Below are 23,403 nucleotides of genomic sequence, written 5' to 3' on the forward strand. Positions count from 1 at the left end.
AATGGTCTGTGATTAGTATCTGTTCGTCTTCTCCATTACATTTTTAGAACAATTTTTACAATAAAAATTGAGATTAAGATCAAAAGGAGAATATGTCATATATTGTCTTTTATTAGGTAACAGATGTTGCTGGTACAATTCAATTACTCAGATTTAAGTTCTGCGCCATAAGCTTTCAACAAAAAACTATTTCTTAGTTCAGTGCGGCCATATAAATACTAGTTGCAAATGTTTTACACACAGCTATTATAAGCATATAAATAATGTCATGCACAAAGAATCTAAAGTTCTACAAACGCAGAGTAATGTCCTGTTCAAAACAAGACATGCTTTGAATTGATCTTAAAAACTATTTTAGAGAGTTTCATGAACCAAAAGTAAAACACAATTCTACAAAATATACATTATAAACAACTTTATAAAACATTTATTTGAATCTAAAACCTCTAAACTTATGCTTAAAGTCAATGTATTATAAAACCTCACAAGCACAAGTATTAGTACATAACCTTTAAAACTACATTATTGATCTAAAATGACTATAAACATACATTTTTCCAAGTACAAAGGCTATATTATTATAATCCTTTCATGCATTATTGCTAATGTAACAGTTACAAAACAAAACAATATAAAAGCAGTTGACAATGATGTTGACAGAATTCAGTACTGTTCAGTCAGCAAACCCAGTAAAGTAGTGTCCGTCATCTTGTAAAAGGTATATTGATTTGAGAGTGTTGAATCATTTAAAACAGTCATGCCAACCAAAGTAGCTTAATGCCTTGGCATTCAAGATGTTTTTCGTTGAGTCTATAAGGAATCGCATGTTGTTTGAGTAAATGTGTGGATTGTGGGGTCCCGGTATTGATTTGTTTAATCATGTCTCTTACTTTTTCCTGAGAGAAAAAAAGCTGAGTGCTTTCAACTAATCATGTAGTCAAGCATCAGTCGGGTCCTGCTCACAAATGGTATTTCCAGGAGTGTTGTCTCAACCTACAGAGAACAAAGAACCAAATAGAGACACAGTAAGTAGTACAGTCATTTAATATAAAATCAAGAACTTCTTAAATGTGCTGTGTGTAATTTTTTGGAGGATCTACAGACAGAAATGCAACATAATATACACATAGCTCTGTCTTTTTAGAGGTGAATAAAGACTTTATATAATGAAGCGGTATAATGCTTAGAAGGAGCTATTTCTATCTACATACACCGTGGGTCCAATTGCAAGGAATTCGCAGTGTTTTTTCTACAGTAGCCCTAAACGGACAAACTGCTCTACAGAGCACGATTCAATAATACGCTATCTCAAAGATATCCTATCGCAAAGAAGCGAAAAAGGGACGACATCTTTGTCCTCTTTCAATCACCGTAGTACTTCCAAAGGAGAGGTGGAGAACCGTTGGTTGCAATTCACAACCTCACCGCTAGGTGGTTCTTAATGTCAAACACTGGACATTTTTCAAGTAATAATTAATAAGATTTTGTGTTATACTGGAATCATTTAAGTGAGAAGAAATGTTTAATCTAGAACCGACTGACCACTTCCACTCTAGAAAACTATTGTCTGAGACTTGTAATACATCAGCAAAAGTTAAATGCAGATCTTTGGTTAGCCTTGAATGAATGTGGACAATATTCCACAGATGCTGCATGTTTTTTAATGTACAAACCAGTGATAGATGGAGCTGTGGAAATTTCCAATGCTGAAAATATCTGCATCTCTGAGTGATAGTTGTGTGTTATTGAGATTTTGTGGATGTTTTGTATTTGCGTATACGTCTGAGAGTTTTACCTGTGCAGTACATTTGTGAGTGCAACATACAGCAGGTCATTTGATATCGGAGGGCATCATCTGCCTTCTGCAAGGCCCATCATGCCTCTGTGTTTTGTCACAGCCACACCCTATATAAGCTGTGTCTGTGGTTTTCTGCTTCTGACAGGACATTGGTGATCTGAGTTAAGGCCTCCTGATGAGTGTTATGGTACACTTCCCTCAGTTGCTTCATATTACGGCCCACTGATGACTCGCATCCGTAGTATTTCTAATAAGATTCGTAATGTTAATAAGAGGTGACAACAATGCAATACAGTTGAACACAAGAGGACTATGTTACTGACCTCAGCACAGTGAAACACCTTGAGCATGTCTGAATGAAAGGCATCCAGGCTCTCATAGTGCCCTGAGAGGAGCTGCTGCTGCAACGTACTGAGATCAACAGGAGCCGAGCCAGATCTGAAAGAAAACCCACAAAGAAATTACATTTCATCCCCTTGGAAATATAAGGTTCTGAGAATTTTGTCAAAATTGAGTTATTCACATATTTCTTTTTCTGTGACAACTTTAAAATAGGAGTTTTCCATTGCGCCAATGTTCACACCAAACTCAAATGGTTGTGAAGTGTCTAAAATTAATATTAAAATCAATTTTCTCTTTTATGTTTCACTGAAATATAACAGTACAGACAACTTTTGGAACAAACTTCCAACAGAAACAAACTTCCAGTTTTTGTGTGAACTACTTCTTTAAGAGCGTCCTGCGATCGACTGCATCCCCCAATCTTTAATAATGTCGACAAGAGCAGAAATATGCTGAACAAACAACTCCAAGTGTGGGAATAAAAATAGTACCATGTGCTTGTACAAACATCCATACGAACCTTTTTCGGGAACACAAGTTCAGCAGAGGAGCGGCGAGGGTTTGTCCGGATGACCCTGAAACGAAAAAGTGATCAGCTAAGCTTCACACTGCGCCTCCGTCACTGCCTTCTGCAAAATCTATTAATAAAGTCAACAGACGTACCCTTGGTACTGACAATGACGTCATAGATCCCCTGGAGTGTTTGCGTGAGGTTTTTGCTTTGTACACTTTTCCTCTCCTCTTCAGACAGACTCGGGTGAGTCAGACGCTCGTCTGTTATGTGCACAACACACATCTACTTACATGTCACACACAACATCGCATGTACAGCTATGAACTAAAGCTTCAATGTAACACTCTGTAAATGTAATCATCTTTTAAATGCAATAGTCAGAATGTGGTAAAATACACTTTTTCCATGAACTCAACGGGACACAAGGCCTGTTTGCCAACTGTGCTAGCCCTAAACCACATGTCCTCTTCTGCCCTTTTGACTAATGCTTAGTGGAAATAGAGTTGAGGTGGTTTCGGGAGCTGGTCCATAGCTATGGCCCACTGAGCATGAAGGAGCAAGAGGAGAAGGGAACGGGGGAGTTGAGGGGAGGAAAGGGACATATAGGTGATGTTTCATAAAGAACTTCCTCAGGCAATAGAAATTGCTATTAATAGACCGACCTATTTAATCTAAGTGTCCTTTGAAGTCTAGTACAGTACAAACACTGGTTAACATGCAACTTGCTGCCAAGAACACACTTTGCAGACACTCACTTACAATGTAAAATAGATTTTAAAAGGGTCAAATCCTCGTACCTCTAATTTGTCTAATTTTCGAATAAGAGAGTTGCCTGTATGTTGAAAAGGTAACTGTCAGACCTCAAAACTTCCTTTCAAGCAATATTCATCATTGAAACTCCCAAAATGGTTTATTTAGTATGATTTAAACACATGATTCCCCACAATAATATGTCATATGCAATGCATATTTGATCTTTAGAAACTCGGTCACAGTGACAGGGTAAAAGGGAATAAAGCTGGGTAGATGCTTTATTTCCCTAAATGTATACATTTTATATCATTCCACACCATCTCAACATTAGAAACAAATTCATTTTATTTTTTAACAAAGTTAGCGTTCATTTAGTATATTTGACACATTTCTAGAAAGATTGTCTAGTTCAAGTTGCCTATAATCCAGGCTTTGCAAAAAGTATTTTATGTATAGGGAGATACAATTACAGCTCAAATAAACCCACAGATTTAGTTCACAGAACTAAAATTTTTGGCACAAAATAAAATACTGAAAAGTGCCCCATGACCCCTTTAGAGGGTTCAATCGAAACACAAACTCAAAGACACACATCACAAGTTGGACCTGACTTGGTGCTGGTGTTGTCTTCGAGAACTCCCGTCTGACATTGATTGCTCCCTCCGCTCTCCTCGTTTTCTTTCTCCCGCTCTCTCACTCCCTCCCTCATGAGCACCGCCTGTCTCACTCTCATTTTCTCATAGTTTCTCAACAGAAAAATGCAATGTTCCAAGATGAAACTCCTGTCGGGAGGAAAAGAGCAAATAAAAGATATATAAGACAATCAAGTACTTGGGTGTGCGTGCATGGGAGAGGCATAAAAATATCTATAAAACAGGAAAGAAAGCAATGAGCAGAGATGCTGTATGCGTTTTCTTGCCTCTCCTCGCAGGACAAGGGCATTATCAGCAGTGGGGCGGAGATATTTTCAGCATCACTGCCTCTCTCCTGCAATAAAGTAATTTGCTAAATCATCTGGGGACATCACACGATAGAGATTCTCATTCAAGTGTGTTTGAAGTGAATTAAGAGCTGTATCTAAATACGCCTCATACCTGCTGTTTAAGAGGGTCACACTGATTGGGAAAATTTTCATCCGGGTCTGTCTGACTGGTTTCTTCAGCAACCTTCTCAGCAGGCAGTCTTAGACTGTCATTTCTGAGTGAAAGAAAAAAAACAATGTTTATTCATTATATAGAATCTAATGGAATTAGCTCTGCTATCAGCTCAGCCATGGATGGTTTGCCTAGTCAGTTTGTTTGTGTATGTGTGTGTGTTTACTTATTAAGGCTGTCAGAAATGCAGTCGTGAGGAACACTGTCCATATGGTGTTTATAAGATCTGTCCTCGGGCTGAGTGAGAGACATTACACCAACAGACCCATCTCAAAGAGAGAGAGAGAGAATAGAAAGGAAATGTTAATGCAGGGCGACTAAACTTCAGAAAGCTTGGGAGTCCCAAAGCAGGATCCCTGCTACCTTAAGAGCCATGCTCCTAATTTTTATAGCAAAGAATAAGCCACCATAGGTAAAGGGATTTATGAACAACCCATACCTTTGAAAAAATCACTATAATGCACAAACGTACGCTTTTTGCATTTATAAAATTATGTATGAAGCATCGTCATAAATAACACACTGTGTGCTTAACAGTATCTGTTTTTTTATTTATAAAGGTATAACATGGAAGCCTATGAAAGTTTACTATACAGCACAAAAACCTCAGTTTAATGCATGGAGCAAAGCAGCTTTTAAATGTGATATTATTTCACAGATCTAATTTAGGCTTCCTTCACACCTCCAGTACACAGACATACAAGTACACAAAAAGTGTTGATACACATTTACAGGTGGGTCTACTCACTGGATGTTGCAGTCTTTTGTGGGGAATCTGATATTTTAGGAAGCTGCAGTGAAACAGAGACGGTGTCACATGCATAGTACAGTAAGAAAAAGGCAATATTTAAATATATAGTTACTTTATCATGTAATTTATAAGAAAAAAATATGAGCGAATGATGACAGAATTTTCATAATAACTAAATACCTTATTATGTGCTCTCAGCCAATATATGTCATAGGGCAACTGAAAGTCAATCCGCTTCAGCCTCAGATATTTTCCTGTTACACATACATAGGTTATGAATTCATCATTTGGTTCAATTTGTCCAATGATGTTTTTATCAATTCTCTCACACAACTCGTTTAACCCACATAAACAGATCTTTTACAGCCGATGTTTTTATGTCTAAATAAAACAGATATAAATATACCTCCTTATGTTGGCTTGTATTTAAAGTATATTGCAAAAGTTGTAATTACATAATAATAATTATATTACCAATAGTTTTATTTATGTATGCAGCCGTGGAATTTTTATTAATTCAAAAAAAATATTATTTTCAGTTTTTCTAGATTTGCTATTTATAGGTATGTGTGTAGGTATAAGAATATATGTTATATGTTTCATTCTGTGAACTACATTGTTAAGTTAAGTTAAATTAAATTAATAGACAACCCTAGTAGGAGACCTTATTAAAGGGATAGTTCACCCAAAAATTCTGTCAACATTTACCCTCTTGTTATTTCAAACCTGTAAGTCTTTCTTTCTACCGCAGAACACAAAAGAAGATATTTTGAAGAATGTTGACACCCTTTCACTTCTTTTGTATGTACACAAAACCAATGCAACTGAACAGGTGCCAGTTACCAACATTCTTCAAAATATCTTCTTTTTATGTTTTGCAGAAGAAAGAAAGTCATACTTGTTTGAAATGACAAGAGGGTGAGTAATTGATGACAGAATTTTCATTTTTGGGTGAACTATCACTTTAATATTCATGAGCCAAGTTATCTCTGTGTAACAACATCACAACGACCTCGCCTGTGCCTACCCCCCCAAAAAAGATTCTGGAGCTTTATGAATGCGCATCCTCTCATCCATTACAAATTAAGTTTAGCTCATCTACTGACATTCATTTGCATTAGTCCAATGTGACCTCCCAATGACCCCCTAAATAAAACCATTAAACCAACACACATACACAAACTCACCTACGTGTATAGGTGCAGGAAGAAGGCCGTACTGATGTTTTTCAGGGTCATAGTCAACGCACTCTGTGTTTTCTGGCGAGGACGGTCTCATGGGGCTATGCAGGGAGAGTTAACACACAGACAAACAATTTGTCACGCTCTTTGTTAAGAGGTCTGTAAAAATGGGCTGCATTTAAACAAACACCCTTGACACCTGTTATAAATGCACAAGAGATGGAAGCTTCAAGAGTAAACTTACTCCTTGGTTTTATACACATCGGAGTAAAGCCCCGCCCACTCGTATTTCTTGCCAGGTGACGTGGCTGAACTACTCTCTGATCGGCTTTTTGCAGATACTGATGTGTCATGAGCGGGTAAAGATGGGCGAGAATGTGAACTCGAGGGCTCTTGGCTCAAATCTGTCTCTTGTTCATCATGTCCTCCGTCTCTCAATTTTTCACAGTCTCTTTTCTTTCTAACTTTCCTTTTCTCACATTGAGACACAAAGTCGGACCCACTGAGAACAGTGTTATCATCTGTTTCAACTTTCCTCCGTTTTGAAGGACACTCTGACACCCCATCAAGCAACGGTGCAGTTGGCAGAGATGGAGAAAAGCATGGTGCAGGATTTTTTCTCGGTCGGCCCCGTCCCCTCCTCTTTGCCTCACTTCCTGTGCCAGTCTGACTTTGAAAGCTCTTATTTGTGAGCGGCTTGTTAACACGTTTAACATGTTTGCTCCTGCTCAGGAGAGTACTGCTTGAATGAGACAGGCTGGTTTTGGTGGCAGTACAAGAAGGAAAAGGGCTGATCTCACTGGTCTGGATGAGTGTTCTACTGATATTGTGTCTCAGGTCTTTTCCTTGATGGTGCCCATGGAAAACTGGTCCACCGGGGCAGAAGCTCTCTGTAAGAGAAGAGTAATGATAATAGTGTTCAAAAAGAAGTATGGTGCCCCTGATGTTACACAATAAGGTGTGTAAGAATTACAGTTAATATGCTGAAAAGACTAGCATTACCAGGGGCCAGTTAAACATAGCCGCTAAGTTAGGACTTGTCTTGACAACAAGTCTCACCGACCAGCAGTTTGTTATGACTAATCAGTCTTACTTTTCAGTTTTCAAGTAGACTAATCTACCCGTTTATGTAACTACAAGAAGTATGTAAAGAAGTCATGTCCAGTCTTGAAGAAACAAATGAGATGACCAACTTGTTAGATTTATGTTGTCAGCCTTAAGTCATTCCAAACCTGTGTGACTTTCTTTCATCTGCACAACACAATAGAAGATATTTTGAAGAATGTTGGTATCCATACAACACTGGCCTCCATTGACTTCCACTATATGGACACAAAACCGTTTCTGGATATTTCTCAAAATATCTTCTTTTATGTTCTACAACAAAAAGAGTTGTGGTCTTGAATGACATGAGACTTAATAAATAAATTCTAATTTCTATTTTTTGGTGTACAGTCTTTTTAAGTGACCCAATAATACTGTATTCTCTACCTCTTAAATCTAAAGCCACAGTAAAAATATGAATATGTGGATTTTGTGGGGTTTTTGTGGAGCAACTCCTGTTATCCCGACCGTGGGAATCATACTGCCAGTATACAATCTGTTACTGCAAATTCCTTTAATACTCCTAGTTAGATACAACAGTACAGTAAATCAATTTCACAGTGCTTCAGTGGAGTGCATTCCACAGTGAGCCAAGCCCCGGGTCCACAGCACAGCGATCGTGAGATGAAGTTAGGGTGTGTGCTTAAACAAACTTTACGATAGAGATAAAATAACACATTTTACAGCATAAAAAAAAACACTGGCTCAAAAGCTGTATATTATGATTAATATCATCTGCACATTTAAAAAAAGATAATAAATCAAACATATGACACTAGTGTAACTGTGAGAATTATGTTGTGATCTTAAATAAATCAAAACTGTTATATTTTAGCATCTTTAAACCATAGCCAGCTTTCCCATCTAGTACTTAATTATTTGGTCATCCATTATAAAAAAAAATTACTCAACAAAAAATATGATTTGAATTAAAAGAAATCTATATATTGGCTCAATGATGATTTTCTCCACATAACTAATTTCAAACAGATATTTGTCTTCAGACCAAAAGATTTAAGCTCCTGAAAAAAATTTTAGTCAAGTGAACCCAAACTAAAGTAATAAAAAAAAACATTAATGGCTGGAATACACTAAAAGACTTTTCAAATCTCAACAGGGTCAGACTTTATTTTAAGGCACAATTCTCGGTATTAATAAACCATTAACTATGACTTTTGCCTCAGTAAACTACTCATTTGTTGCTTATTAATAGTTAGTTGTTTAGAATTTACAATTTATAGGAATGTGTTTGGGTAAAATTATCATTTTTGTTTTTTACTGTAAACTACTAACAATATTTCTCCCAAATTTAAAATGAAATATTGTTTCTATTTGCATTTATTTGCCAAAAATGAAAACTGGAGAAACAGGTCAAAATAACTGAAAAGATGCTCTGTATTTTTTTCTGATCTCAAATACTGCAAAGAAAACAAATTCAGATTTACTTTTAGGCAATACAACAATAATATTTGTACATGTATTTAGAAAAAGTACTGACATTATTTGCAATTATAACATTATGACTTTGTCACTCCTGATGCTTGATTTTGTTGAAATTCAACCGACACCATGAATGGAAATGCCATAATAATCTATAAATGATTAATAAAAGAAAATTTGGAATGGTCTCTTAATTTTTTTTTCACAGCTGTATATAGTATAGAATAGCATACACTCTTAAACTGTGTCTACATCGGACACGGCAAGACAATAGAACACATTAGAACCAATTATAATTTAAATTTTTGTCCTCACTGGATGCGGCGCAGTGCGTTAATATCAATATGATGCTTTGAGCACGTCAGTCACCCTCATCAGAAAAGTGTGTGAAACACACACACAATTTTTAAGCAGACTCGGGTACAGTTCGCAGGTGCAAAGCCGGGTTCGAAAGAAAGCGTTCACATCATCCAAACGAACTGAACTCTGATGTTAATCGAATCCGGGTGCGCACCAAAAGTGTTAATGTGAAACCGACAAAAAAAGCCTCTATGGAATCACTGTGAATAATCTTTTAAGCACCTTTATTTTTAAGTGTGGTGTAGATACAGTGGACTGGTTACAGCGGGACGGTGTCATAAAATTTTGTTTGGTGTAATATGGCCTGTGTTCTCAAGATCCAGAGGAGTTATTTTTGTTCTCTGGATGACGGCCATGTCTATGAACAAAAAAACGGACTTAACCTTCTGCATGAATATTGAGCACAAACGAACATCTGATATATCAGATATGCGTGTTTTAAGAACATTTTAGTCATCTTAAATGCAAAAGAGTGGCATTATTGGGCCAATCTGGATTACAAAAACCTTTACTGCCGTATATTCACATTCGTCTACAACAACATTCCTTCCTTCCTTTCCCCATATTATTTTTGTTAATAATTTTTCACTTGTAGATTTCCATGCCCAGATCTCTTCCTTTTCCTTAGCATCACCACATTTCCTTTCCTATGCTGAATGCTGGCTCACTCTTATTCACTTTTTCCAACTCAACACACTAAAGTATTCTGGCCACAGGCCGGCAGAAGGTCTAAATGCATAGCAGAAATCTAGGGGGTTCCATTTTTACAGAAATAGATATATTGTCTGCAAAGAAAACCTATTTAGATTAAAGCTTGTATGAATTTTAAAAGCATATGAAATGTAGCACCGAATCTGGTCAGAATACAATTCTGATAACCTGTTTAAATCTGTGCAAAAACAAAAAAGCGAGTGAATACGACAGCTCAATGATAATAGAGACGGGAAGATCCCTGAAGGTCAACTGAGGCTGAAACCATCACATCTGAGACAGTTGCTTAGATCTCGGTATTCCCCGTGCAAATGTTTTATCGACTAACACATGGGCTGGTAGACTTGTTGTTATGGATTTGGGTTAGTTATGCAATGTTTGCAGGTTCGACCGCAGACTTGGTGATGTGTGAGTCACTTTGAAACTAGCCGGTAGAAACCCATCAGCGCTGTGTATCTCTAGACTGCTCCAAGAACGACCACAAAATCCACAAAAACACTTTTTTTAACACTGCACTCGGTCAGATTAGATTATATGTATATATATATATACATTACTGCGTTTGGCAGGCACTGGTTTCATTCACAACTTCTGCAATGCTAACATAATGCTCTACCGGTTGACCTTAAGAAACAATATTGTTTCATATATGATGTCATACATGATGCTGAGAGAGACCAAATGATCCGCACTGCTTGTCATAAAAATATGACATATAACATTTTGTTCAAGTTAATCTTCTAAAATGCCCAGTAGCAGTTCGGTTAATCCATGCAAATATTAAACAAAGGTTTTCACAATAATGATAAGTCAGATAGTCTTTCTTAAAGTTTTTAAATGTCTCAACTTGTTTTGTGTTTTAAGCATAGTTTTCTATAAACAGATAAGGGAATTTTCACATCCATAATGGAATTGTCATATCGATAACAGTCCTACTATTTTCAGGTCTGTGAAGAGCCATCTTTCTCTGTTGAATATTATTGCTTCTGGTTTGCACATTTTCACAGAAATTCTACAAAGTTTTTTGTTTCTCAAAAATGTCAGTCCTTTTTGTCACATCCATATCGCATTCATTGTTTTTTTTTTTTAACTTGTGCATAGACTGATACATTTCTCATGTCTGGACTCTATCAACAAGAGTTTAGTAAAATATATAAAAAAGTGTTCAATATATTGTTCATAATTACATTCTTCAAGAATTTATATTTCAAGTTTTGAATGAAAATGTCACATCCATAACGCTGGAATTGCCCATTTGAGAAAAAGTTTATATTGGGACTATTCATGCAATTAAAGTAGAAATGACTTACAATGCTTCAAATAAAAATATGCATCTGCTAAATGACAAGCAATAAGTTTTTAACTGCATCTGCCTATTTATGTAGTAAGTAACAGTTGCTTGCTTTGTCGTTAGACCTTCATAGCTCATAAACAGTTAAATTGAATGCAAATTCAATTCAGACAGCACTCACTATGCAATATCACATGTCCCTAAGCCTCTGCTGAGAGACGTTCTTCACATGCTGGGGTTTGTTTCTTACCATATGTTTACTGCAGTGCTAATTAGCCAAATATGTGTTGTTTATACTGCTGAAGGTGTATGTGTTTGCAGACAGAAGAGTGTGAGTCTGCACTGACGACAAAACAAATGAAGCACTTCGAGTTAAACTTTTTTTTCATTCTTTCAAGCTTTAATTTCAATGCCTACATCTTTATCCTTAAACTAAACCCATACAAAAAATAGTTCTACTTAGTAATCATTCACATTTTCCACCGCAGCTGCTGTGGACAATCAACCTAATGATAGCATGAGATTTATAGAGACAATAAATACATGCAGAAGAGCGCAAGTCTACCGCTTCTGCCAAGTGTTACATAATGCTAATAACACCAATGCCAAGACACCACATAACGAAACGATTGTGAAACAATATTGAAAAACACAAGTGAGACCAAACACCTCTCAAAGGACGTCTAAACAAATCTCTTTCTCTTCCGAGAAAATCTGCCTGACCAAATATTGCAATATCAAGCCTGCCTTATTTTAGCACCTACCCAGTAAAACAGTGGGAGACACATAATACTACAGACTCTCGAATCTATATTAAATGACTGTAATTTCTATGTTGAAAGATATTCTCATTCTCTCCCGAAGTTAACAGAAACAAAGGGTTATTAAATATGTCACATTAACACTTCATAATGCCAATATTCAATACCAAACAACAGTACTTGCCTGACATATACACTGACAAGGGTACTACAAAAGGTTTTTCACAGCGATACCATAAATGAACCATTTTTGGTTTGCCAAAGAACCATGTACACAAAGGTTCATAAAAGAACCATTTCCATTTTTTTTTATATCTACAGAATTTTTTCCACAACAAAGAACCATTTATGAAATAGAAATGGTTGTTCTATCTTATTGTGAAGCATGTTTTTAAAAAATATGATCTCTCAAAATGTCACCATAAAGGGCCGTTCACATTATAACTATAACTATAGCGATAAATGTAACTATAACTAATTTAAATCCAAAGTCCACACCAGTGGATGATAACCATAACGTTATGTTTATTTTAAGCCTGCGTGCTGCAATGTTCCCAATCACTATGAATGTAGATGACCTGCTGCTGATGCTATCGGTTTCTTTCCAGAACATCTTCAAAATATGACAGCAAAGGCTGGATGCTCCCGCTGAAGGCGTGATCGTATCCGGGATGTTAAGCATATATTTTGCCAGCTTGCTCAGATTCGCAAGCTGCATATATAATATACCACCTTAAACACACCTCTTTCCGACCGCTACAGTCTTAAATACAGATATAAAACCCGCGTTACAGTCATCAAACGTTATCCGCCAGAAACTGTTTGAAAGTATGTTTTAACTCATCAGCTGGAAAAAATCGTCCTGAAAGTGATCCTAACGATATCGTTTATCGTTATAGTTGTGATGTGAACAGCTATAGAACCCTATTTTACTAAATAGGGAATCATTTCTTTAACTTATTTTTTTATTGTTATCGTTATAATGTGAATGGCCCTTAACAGAAAAAGTTCTACATGTGACTCATTCTTTAAATATAAAAACATTAATCTCATGCACTCACCTGATGCTCTTTTGCCTCCAGTCGAACAAGATTCTCTCATCCATGAGCTTCCAGGTCTCCTTAGGTTCCTCGAATCACCCTGAAGTTCAGCAGCACTCCTCTGGAATGTCATTCGATTCTTTGCACTGCTGGCAATGTTGGGATTCTGCAGAAAAGTCTTATGGCAGATTGTTCTATCTGACCAAGAAGGTGAAGGAAGGTCTTCATCACTCTCTTGACCAGCAACAGTTTCATCCTCCTGGTACCCTGATGCAGCTTCTTGGTCTAAGAGGCTATTACTCCTCTCGGATTGAACACTTCCTCTCCACCTCCAGGGCCGCTGAGGCTCTGCCCACCTAACTTTTGATGTGGGCCTCAGGTGTGATGGTCCTATATAAGAAAGATGTGAAGCTTTATGTTTATCTGCTTTTCTTGTTGGAATTGAGGAGGAGAAGAGGGAATTAGAAGACAAAGCACTTTTGCTTACATGGTCTTTTCTAAGCTTACTTTGTCCTAGCAGACCATCTATTTCCTCTCTTGCTCTTCCTCTAAGTTGTTCGTCCACATGCCTTTTGTCTCTGTTGTTGATCCTTTGCCAGCTATTTCTACCAAACCATTCGCTTGAGGATTGAGAAGTTACATTCGGGTAAGTTCCCTGTGGCTTCCCTCCACAAAGAGGGTCACGTCTAAGAAACTTGTGCTTCCTTTTATGGAACTTTGATGGACTTAAAATGGGATTTTTGGAGTAGGGATGCACATATGAGGCTAAAAATGGCGAAGAAGGATATATGGTTGCAGATGGAGGGTATCCTCTGTAAAGCCCGAAACCAAAGGAAGAGGCCGAGAGTGGCAACTTGCAAGGCGAGTGATAACAACTGCCTCCTGTAAGCGGGAATCCGAGTTTGTGAACCATCGGACAATGCGTGACAATATGTTCGCCTGGTTGCGAGGGGCACCCGTTGTTCCTTTTTAAATCTGACATGCCAACATAGTGCAAAGAATCACGAGGAAAGTCAGATTGAGGTGAGTAGTAACCGCTGAAGTTGATGTGAAACATGGTTGGATGGTGAAGGTTTTGTGGTAGACACTGAAGAACATGGGGGTGATTTTTTGCTTTCAAACTCTTTCTTCCAGATTTCGCCTCATCTGCCTGAGCGACGTGATGCACAATACGAATCGCACTAAGCCTTACTACTAATTTCTCGATCTCTGCCAGAAATGCCGGGTCTTGTCTTTTGGCCCTGAGTTGAAGATACTTCCTCTTACATTTGTGTTTATGTCTCCTAATCTTATCACGGCTGAAGAAATTATGACCTTTTCTATGACATTTGTAGTTGAGTCTTTCCTTCTCCATCAGTACTGATCGGGAAGCATTTGGTGTCCTGCAGTCTTGCATTCTTACAGAGCCTAACTGAGTCGTGGCTGGATTAAGTGGTGTTGAACGTAATGATGAATGTGGTCTTGATTTGTCAGCCATTGCTTTCACTTTTTGGGAACTGGTTACCTTTGGAGCAGAATGTTTATCGTATTCACAGTTGTCAGTGTAAGGCTGTTTTCTAAGGGACTCAGGAGATTTAAATGAGCTGGACAGAGCAGGTTGGGTTTCAAATGTATTGTTGTGTCCCCCAGGGGTGAACCAAGAATTCATCTGACTTGTAGATTCAGTCACTTTCTGAGACTTTTGAAACAGAATTTGCTCAGAGTCTTGGCCAGAATTTTCTCTTTGGGCTTTAGGTTTGCGGCCTCTTCTCTTTCCTATGTAGATAGTGCCACGTTTGCTCACATTAATTTGTGGACCGAGTTTACCCCCAAAAGACGTCACAAGTGAGGATAAAGACTGGGTAGGATCTGAAACTGAACAGTCTACCTCTCCTTCATTGCCTTTCTGAGAAATATCCGCTTTGGAGGATTGTTTTTGCCCGGAAACAAGGTGCGTAAGCACTTCATCTCGTTTCTTCATTCTCATTTTATTTATATTTTTGATAATTGTCTTCATTATCAACTTGTTTCGTTTCCGGCAAATTCGGGCATCTTTAGTCTTTGACAAGGGGGGTTTGAGATTGTCTTCAGCACTCTTCTTCACAGACTCAGAGACCAGGGACTGGGATCTCTGTGGCTTGACAGAGAAGGAAAGTCTGGGCCGACCTCGTTTTCTTCGTACAGGCTTTTGAAGTTTAAGGTCAACCTCAGGATGATGAACATTCATGTGTTCAATGATGGGAGACTTAGATAAAGACTTATGAGACCCACTTCCCTGAGGAGATTCATCCAACCTGATCATTTTTGGACGACCCCTTTTCTTGGTCTGGGGCTCTGGGGATGAGATGTCTGATCTGGGTGATGGATTTTGGAGTTGTTTCGATTTAGGAGGTCGTCCTGCTGGTCTTGGTTTCGACTGTGGTGATGTCTTTGAAGACCTAAAGGCAGATATTTTACTAAGATTAGCTGTTTGAGAAACAGTTTTACAAGCAGTGGAACCACCATTCTCCACCAGATCCATCTTTTCCACTTGATTTGCCACCTTAGTCATTGGAACGACTTTTAGTTTCTTGTCTGGGTCAGTGAATTGTTTGGGGTGTAAATGAGTCTCATCTGAGATTTGATCTGTGGAACGAATGGAGGTATTATACTGAGATTCAGCACTGCTGCTAATTAGAGAGGAACACTGCATATTTTCTTCATGGTCTGAACTGTGTCTTACTCTCTTTTTGTCAATTATATGTCCCACACTACTGGTATCCTTTGAATGGACAACAACAGGGATTGTTTTGGTAGGTTCCAAGGTCCATTTTCTGTTGTCATCTATGTCTCCACCTTTATTATGTTTCTTGTTCCTTCCTTTACTCTCAAGTCGCTGTGAAGTGCAGCTCTCGTGATCTGATAAACCAGCAGATGTATTTGAAGCCGGAAGGACTGCTGGTGTTTTTATAGAAGGACTTGGCTGATGCGCCGATTCATTTTCTTTACTTGTTTTATCAGTAGAATCTCCACCCTGTTTGCTGTCCTCTTTCACACTTGCATTCAAACATTTATCAACATTACTGTCCCTGAATTTAGAGGTCTTACATTTTTTTTTTGGCTTTGAGGACTTTGAATTCTCACTGCAACAAAATGAGTGTTCAGCCTCATTTTGAATACTGGAAGATGACTGCTGAGATGTGTGAGCTTTCAGCCTTGTATCTTTTGAATTTTGTGATGGTAGGGAGACAGTAGTTGTTGCTCCGGTTGGAAGATCTTCCCCCTTCCCCTTTTGAACATTAAAAACCTGGGTTCCATTGTGTGGGCTGGAGTTCTGTTGAAGTGAGGATGGTGGAGAATGAGCAGCTGGAGGTGAATGTGTCTGCTTCAGTGGGGTAGATGAGGTTATTCTGTCAGAAAGGGGTACTTTGCTATCGGTCTGTGGTTGAGCTGCATATGAGGGCCCATCTGGTGTCAATAATGACTTTGAATCGGTCTTCTTTGTCTGTTTTGTCTGTTGGAAAAGAAAACATGTGTTGATCAGAAATCATCAAGAAATCTTTGAAGTTTTCAGACATTCAGATCACTTTAGGATGTGTGGTAGAAATAAAGGCAGCATGAACTTGATGTAAATTTCAAGGAATTTCAGCATTCATCTGACAGGCTTCATTAACTGATGACCTTGATTGCCTTTGACTTCAAGTAGCCTAAATTGTATCATAATACATGACTCAGAGTCTGTGCTGGATAAAAAATATTCACATTTAAATACACTTTAAATATTTATTAGTCTTTAGAAAACATTCAAATTATATTTGAACATAAATGTGTTCATTCAGACAAGGATTTTAGTACAAAAATGTCCACAAACAACTTTTTAAGTTTAACTTCACAAAAAAATAATGAAAATAAAGCCTACAGTATTCAAACAAAGGATCAAAGTAAATGGGGAGGAATATATTTAGCTGCAACCATTTTAGCAACTGTGTGATACTCATAAGAACAAACCAATAATGAATACCCACACACAGATGAAAGACTTCCAACTGAGGCAGAAAAGGAGTAAAGGAGTAGAAGATAAAAGTGAGCAAAATCAAGCGACAACAAAGCAAGAGTCAGTGAGTGAGTGAGAGAGAGAGAGAGAGAGAGAGAGAGAGTGCATGTGGTTAAATGAAGGGATGTAAAAATAGATGAAAAAATGTCCAGCCGTTGGTGTCTAAAAATGGTCTCATATATGTAGATACAAATATAGTATCAAGAATTTGTGACAAATATTTTCAAAGTGATACTCCACCAAAAAATTCAAAATCTGTCATCATTTACTCACCACTTTGTTTTGCATAACACAGAAAAAGATATTTGGAAAAATGTTAGCAACTAACATTTGTGGGACATCATTGACTACCATAGTCGAAAAAGCAGAAGAAAGCTGTTCGCTTTCCTAAATTCTTCAAAATATATTTTTTGTGTTCAACATAAACAAAATGATATTTTTTTCTTTTATGGTAGTCAATGAAGTCCCAGAAATGTCAATTGCTTACATTTTTCCAAATACCTTTCTTTGTATTTATCAGAACTTTATACATGTTTGGAACAACTTGAGGGTGAGTGACTGATGACAGAGTTTCTGGTTAAGTATCCTTTTAACGAACTACAAAAACTAACATTGAGCATTATGACTGACAAACAAAAGATTAACTTGCATCACAAAGAAAGAAAAAAGGAAATACTTACCTTTTTAGAAAGCGGACATAAAAGTGTCGACTCAACCATTTTGGATGGAGTAGAAAGTGCTGTTATTGAGGCATTTGAAGAAATGCAGTCATAACTGTCTTTTTTCTGACTCTCCTGACATGACTGTATGGCCCCTGTGATGTCAGAACTGGACCGATCACCTCCACATGAGCTTTGGCCATCTCCGTGTGAAAGTCTCTGAGAGATCCTAGCGGTCGGTCTGCATATGAAGTTCTCAAGGCTCTTTGGGGGCTTCTTGGTTCGTTTTGCTACGAACCCTATTTTCATTCTTCCATTTGCCTCTGACTGATCAGACTTCATAAGTGTTACCTCGTCCTGCCTGGTCTGCAGCTGAGATTCACTTTTAGTGCTCTTTGAAGAAACTTCTGCTTCAGCCTCGTTGGTTTTTCTCATCTTCTTTATATCTTCTTTCTTTTTATGTTTATCTCTCTCTAGGCTTGGTGCTGTCTTCTGTTTTTTCTTATCCATTTGAACATATAAGTGACAGATGCAAGCTGATTAAAGTACTTGTGTCAAAACCAACTTCCAGGCAAAGGTTTGTCTTTATTCACCGTTCAGTTCACCAGAAGGGTTTTTGGTCTCATTTCATACTCTTCTACAATCTCACTTGAATTGGAAGGGGCTATGAAGGAAAGTGACAATGAGAATGTTACATTAGTCAGTGTCTAATAATAAAGCACAAAGTGAAAAAAATCGGAGAAGATTATAAAAATAGAAATAGTGACAAACTGCATATTGTCGCTTTCAGGCAGAAACTATATTTATTTATTTTTTGTCTGTGGGGAAATATTTAACCAATAAAACATGTTAAAAAGACCTTGTCAACTATGCCAACATCGAAGTGTCTAATTATTGAAAAAAATCCGTTTTTTTTGTTTTCCTGTAAAGTGGACATTATGGAGATACAAGGTTTCAATCTATCAGGTTTGTTTTCCATCTAGTTACCTGAGATATCTCTGTGATAACTCTGGACTAGCTCACCCACTCAGTGCTGGCTATAAACACGCCAATACAGATACTAGTAGCATCTGTTATTAGAAGCTGACACACAAGCTGTCCTGCAGTGTGATATCTGAAATATTCATCTAAAACTAATATACTATACTATAAAACTACTATATAATATACTATCTATAAATAAATTGCTTAATATTTTATTTGAATGATGCATGCATGTGAGATTAAATCAATATCTGTACGTTTAACAAAATGTGACAATGCAAATACTAAATTAAATGGAAATAGCAACTAGTTACATTGTACCCCCTAATCTTGATGGTATTAAAATGAACATATCTAATAGTACTCTTAAAGGGATAGTTAAAAATGAAAATTCTGTCATCGTTTACTGTACGACTTTTTTTCTTCTGCTGAACACAAAAGACGATATTTTGGAGAATCTTGGAAACAGCGGTATGGTACCCATTGGTTTTGTGTCCTTACAACAGAAGTGAATGGGTACCACCGTTGTTAAATTATCAACCTTCTTTAAAGGTGAGGTGCCACAGCGGTTCATGCATTCTGACCTCTTAACACTGTTTTAACGTGATGGCATCATCACGTTGACATGGTCAACTTTAAAAAAAAACTGTTGGGCGTATAATGTAGTATTTCCGTGCTCGATTCACTCCTCCAGCGTTCAAGCAGGTTTCGGGAAGTTTTGTTTGAACATGAAATTCCCTTACTTATTTCTCCCGTAAAAAGCACACCCATGCATCAACCTGAGAGAGTGGGAGAAGCTTGAGCAAGAGAGAGACAGAGCAGTGCGTTCGCTAAGTTAAACTCTGTTTGTTTACTGCATTTAGTGAGGAATGTTATATAAATTGTGGATATAACGCTTGATTTGGAGATTCTTTGATACTGATAGATGGAGCAGTCCCAGCGCTGAAAGATGCTGGTCATGAACCGCACGTGGTAAGAGAAACTGAGTCACATGTCTGTGTTTATCGGCAATCGGCGTGTACGTGCATAAGTTACACAACATGAACTTATAGTGAATAAACAGTATTGCAGGGAACATGCAACAATTTATTGTGTGGTTGTGCTGTAGCCCCCCCCACCCACTTTAAAATACTGTATCTTCTAGTGTGTTCTGCAGAAGAAGGAAAAGTAAAACAGGGTTGAAATCACATGGGGGAGGAATGATGACAGAATTTTCATTTTTGGGTGAACTATCACTTTTAAGGGTGGACGTGTACATTTTCGGCTTGCTTAGGGTTTCTGCATGTCTTGCCTTTACTGGGATATCAGTAACTATCAGATATCAGTAACTGTAATACCTTGACTGTAAACACTTTCAAATTTTGTGTAATAGAAGAGCAGCTCCTAGAATGCATCAAATGAAATCCAGATCCTACACATACAATTAGCTAAACTTCCTGCCTTTTGTTTAGTATTTTATATAGTTGGAAAGTGTTCAATGACCAGTTTTCTGAACCTAAATGTGCATCTTTGATCTTAAGCTTTACAATAACTGCCAAGGAAAGAAGTTTAGCCAGATGTCTACTTTCAAGCTAACTTTGAATGTACAGTCTCTGAATCTACAGTTAACTTGGACGACACTGTACACGAAAAGCATGATACATCTACAGACCAATTCCCTTGGGACATACCCTCATAAAAATCCCCAGCAACTGCGTTTAAGAGCACTGGCTGAAACTCTGTTATAAGTTGTCTTGAGACTCTGAAAGGCAGGTGCTTTCCCACAGAGTGAGGTCATTTCTATGGAAGATTCCGAATGATGACCTCAATGTGTTAACTTCCACAGGGGACCCATAAAACTCAGCGGCTGACCTTCAGCCCGAAGGGAGAAACACACTGACGGAGCCCTGGATCGGCAGTCAGGGCCGTCTTTGAGTTGCTGGATGGATCCGGTCAAAGCACTTCCCATCTCACTTCTTAACAGACAGTACGATCTTGTCTGACTACAAGGTAAAGCTTCCCTCCGTGATCTCTCGACTTCCTAAAATAATCATTATGCAGAGTGTTTTCATCGCAGACTCACGCTGGTAAATGAAACCTATTGTGTGTTGTTTCAATCTTTGCTAATTCTCATTATCAGGACATAATTTAGCAGCATTTCACTTGCGGATTGCAAACTTCTCAGCTCCTCCTTAAGGATTTGATGCTAAGAAAACAATCCCAACGGAACGCTTGACAAGAAAAATATCCCGAGGAGAAGAAAGAGCAGAGTGCAGTGCAATGATGTATGTTTGTGTGAAGTGTAGAAGATGGGGCTCTATGGCTATTAGTAGCACAGTTCGGAAACAAAATGAGAAGGACATCTGAGGGTCCTTCACTCCCTGGGATATAAGCCTACTTTCATTTACCACACTCATTCATTTTTGTACAAACCCCTCACATCCCTGTTTCCACAAGTTTCCTTTCCCTTCTGTTTTTTAACCCTTGTACTTAATTGCTGGTTTGGATGTTTTCTATCAATATATATTTAGCTCTCTCTTTAACACTCCATCTTTCAAAGCAGTGGTTAAAAAAGTCAAACATTTTCCTGTAAATCAAACCCATATGTTTGACCCCAAAACTCTGTCTATCTGCTTTCAGTATTGCAGATAGAAATCTTCGCAAACAAGCAAAAATCCAGTTAAAGCCACAGTTCTTGTCATCTCTGATTCTTTTTTTCCTCATTTTTCTTTCTTTTTCCCAGACCATCCGTCCTTTTATTCAAGATTAACCAATGAATTCCTGATCCAGTCTTCCAGTGTCAAGTGCTGCAAGTCTCCAGGAAGTTATAAGGTTTCACTATTTCTGATTTTTTTACTATTTGGTCTAATATCTAACTGTTAACCCAGTGATTCTCAACTCTGGCCCGTGAGCTCCACTTTCCTGTTGAGTTTAGCCCCAACTATGAAAAACACCTGAAGAGGTTAATCAGGTACTTCAGGAACAGACGCATTTAATTTATTGTCGGGCTGCGCAGATTGTTTGGCTTTGTGCTTTAAATCAGAGTAGGGTCTAAATGGGGCAGGAAAATGGATCTCGAGAGTTGAGAACTTTACTGTTCAAGCCCATCGGTTCTTCTGTCTTCTTACACTCTGTCAAAGTGATGGTTCACCCAGAAATGAACATTTACTCGCCCTTTTGTTATGTAAAACCTGTATGACTTTCTTTCTTCTGCATAGGACAAATAACGATATTTCTTTATATATGAGCGCCTGCACTCATTCACTTCTATTGTATGGACACAAAACCAATGCAAGTGAATAGGTGCCAGTTACCAACATTCTTCAAGTATCTTCTTTTGTGTTCTGCGGAAGAAAGAACGTCAAACAGGTTTGAAATGACATGCGAGTAAAATGAAGGGTAAATGATGATAGCCCCTTTTTGGGTGAACAATCACTTTAACCTAAGTCAGACAGAACTGATAAGATCTGCTAAGATTCACAAAAATATTGCCAGTCCTTGAAAATCTAACGTGAAAGGATACATTAGTCTGTAGTTGAATTACAGCGCCAACCCAAAATGACATCACTAAAGCACTGCCTTTCATTTGGCAAAAGAGAGCTTTTGAAGCTGACAAGATAGAACAAGAGAACTGAACACGATTTGTCTGGAAATCCATCAGCCAAATTTGAAAATACATAGATATAAACCTGTTTCAATTCTAAGAGTTTCTCTGTGACCTAGATATAGCCCGGTGCCCCAAAAATAGCAGTAAATGAGCGCATTATATGATAAGGAAGCGGAGACAGGTATGGACACTCAAATAAGAGTCCATAACAATAATGTTTAAGTTGGCTTAACGCTTGAGCGGACAAGCGCAGCATGCGTAGTGAATGCGACTTTATTTATGTGACATAATAAGTGGGACGTAATAAGTTACTGCTCCGTACCTATAGATAGCATTTGAAGAAACTGCGTACGGCTTTTCCAGTGAAAGGAAAACAGAGAAATGCGATCCTGTTATTTACAGCGCTGGGCAGCATCGACATAAAGTTGTCCAGAAAGTGACAAAAATCGGAAACCCACACCGCGTCCTATTTAATATGGATAAAGTCTTTCTAGTTCTGTGCTTATAGATTATATTGAGCTGGTTTATACCGAATTATAGCGTTGCTATTTGAATACCCCCAAACATACGCGATACAGTACGCGCATGTTTACGAAGAAAAGTAGTCGCGTATGCATGCGCGAGGGCCTAACCGATGAATGCCCAGTTTCATATTACATTTTTATTAAGCAACGGAGTAGTACACTTCGGAAATGTTCCCCAAAACTCGTCGGAGATTTAGGAAAACAACACCATCATCTCCTTACCGTTTCAAAGATGCGATTTAACTTACCCGAGCCGCAAAGCAGATGTATCGTAGAAGAGGGAGCAGCTAATTTACAAGTGTGCGCAACGAGATGAGACGGTAAATGGAGGGATGTTGCGTGTCCGCTGCGCGAAGGACCCATGAAGATGAACATTGTGCAACACCATTCGATACTCACGCCCCCCCCCCCCCCCCCGTGTTTCTCTTCGTTTCTTGC

The 23,403-nt window shown here is 38.0% G+C and overlaps 1 protein-coding gene and 1 long non-coding RNA gene across 5 annotated transcripts; one reads left to right on the top strand and one right to left on the bottom strand.

Annotated features, from left to right (window-relative positions):
- Positions 1-86: 86 nt before the first annotated feature.
- Positions 87-23,369, bottom strand: LOC130432888 (histone-lysine N-methyltransferase ASH1L-like). 4 transcript variants are annotated; one of them, XM_056762461.1, is made up of 16 exons: positions 23,214-23,367; positions 17,893-18,535; positions 13,222-16,672; positions 6,738-7,383; positions 6,500-6,594; positions 5,493-5,566; positions 5,310-5,352; positions 4,728-4,830; positions 4,502-4,604; positions 4,327-4,394; positions 4,014-4,189; positions 2,804-2,914; positions 2,661-2,715; positions 2,122-2,236; positions 1,796-2,045; positions 87-993 (listed from the first exon to the last, which is right to left on the bottom strand). In XM_056762461.1, exons 2-15 carry the CDS (start codon positions 18,379-18,381, stop codon positions 1,893-1,895), a joined length of 5,682 nt encoding a protein of 1,893 aa, XP_056618439.1. In that variant the 5' UTR covers positions 18,382-18,535; positions 23,214-23,367; the 3' UTR covers positions 87-993; positions 1,796-1,892. The 4 variants fall into 4 exon arrangements, with proteins under 4 accessions (XP_056618439.1, XP_056618440.1, XP_056618441.1 ...); XM_056762462.1 differs by lacking the exons at positions 87-993; positions 1,796-2,045; positions 2,122-2,236 and having other exon boundaries at positions 4,019-4,189; positions 23,214-23,368; XM_056762463.1 differs by lacking the exons at positions 87-993; positions 1,796-2,045; positions 2,122-2,236; ... (2 more) ...; positions 4,014-4,189; positions 4,728-4,830 and having other exon boundaries at positions 23,214-23,369.
- On the top strand, positions 20,733-21,666 carry LOC130432893 (uncharacterized). The gene is made up of 3 exons (XR_008908502.1): positions 20,733-20,844; positions 20,975-21,119; positions 21,578-21,666. It is a non-coding gene; the product is annotated as an uncharacterized LOC130432893 (long non-coding RNA).
- Positions 23,370-23,403: the final 34 nt, after the last annotated feature.

Source organism: Triplophysa dalaica, chromosome 12 (genome assembly GCF_015846415.1).
Source record: "Triplophysa dalaica isolate WHDGS20190420 chromosome 12, ASM1584641v1, whole genome shotgun sequence".
NCBI lineage: Eukaryota > Metazoa > Chordata > Actinopteri > Cypriniformes > Nemacheilidae > Triplophysa > Triplophysa dalaica.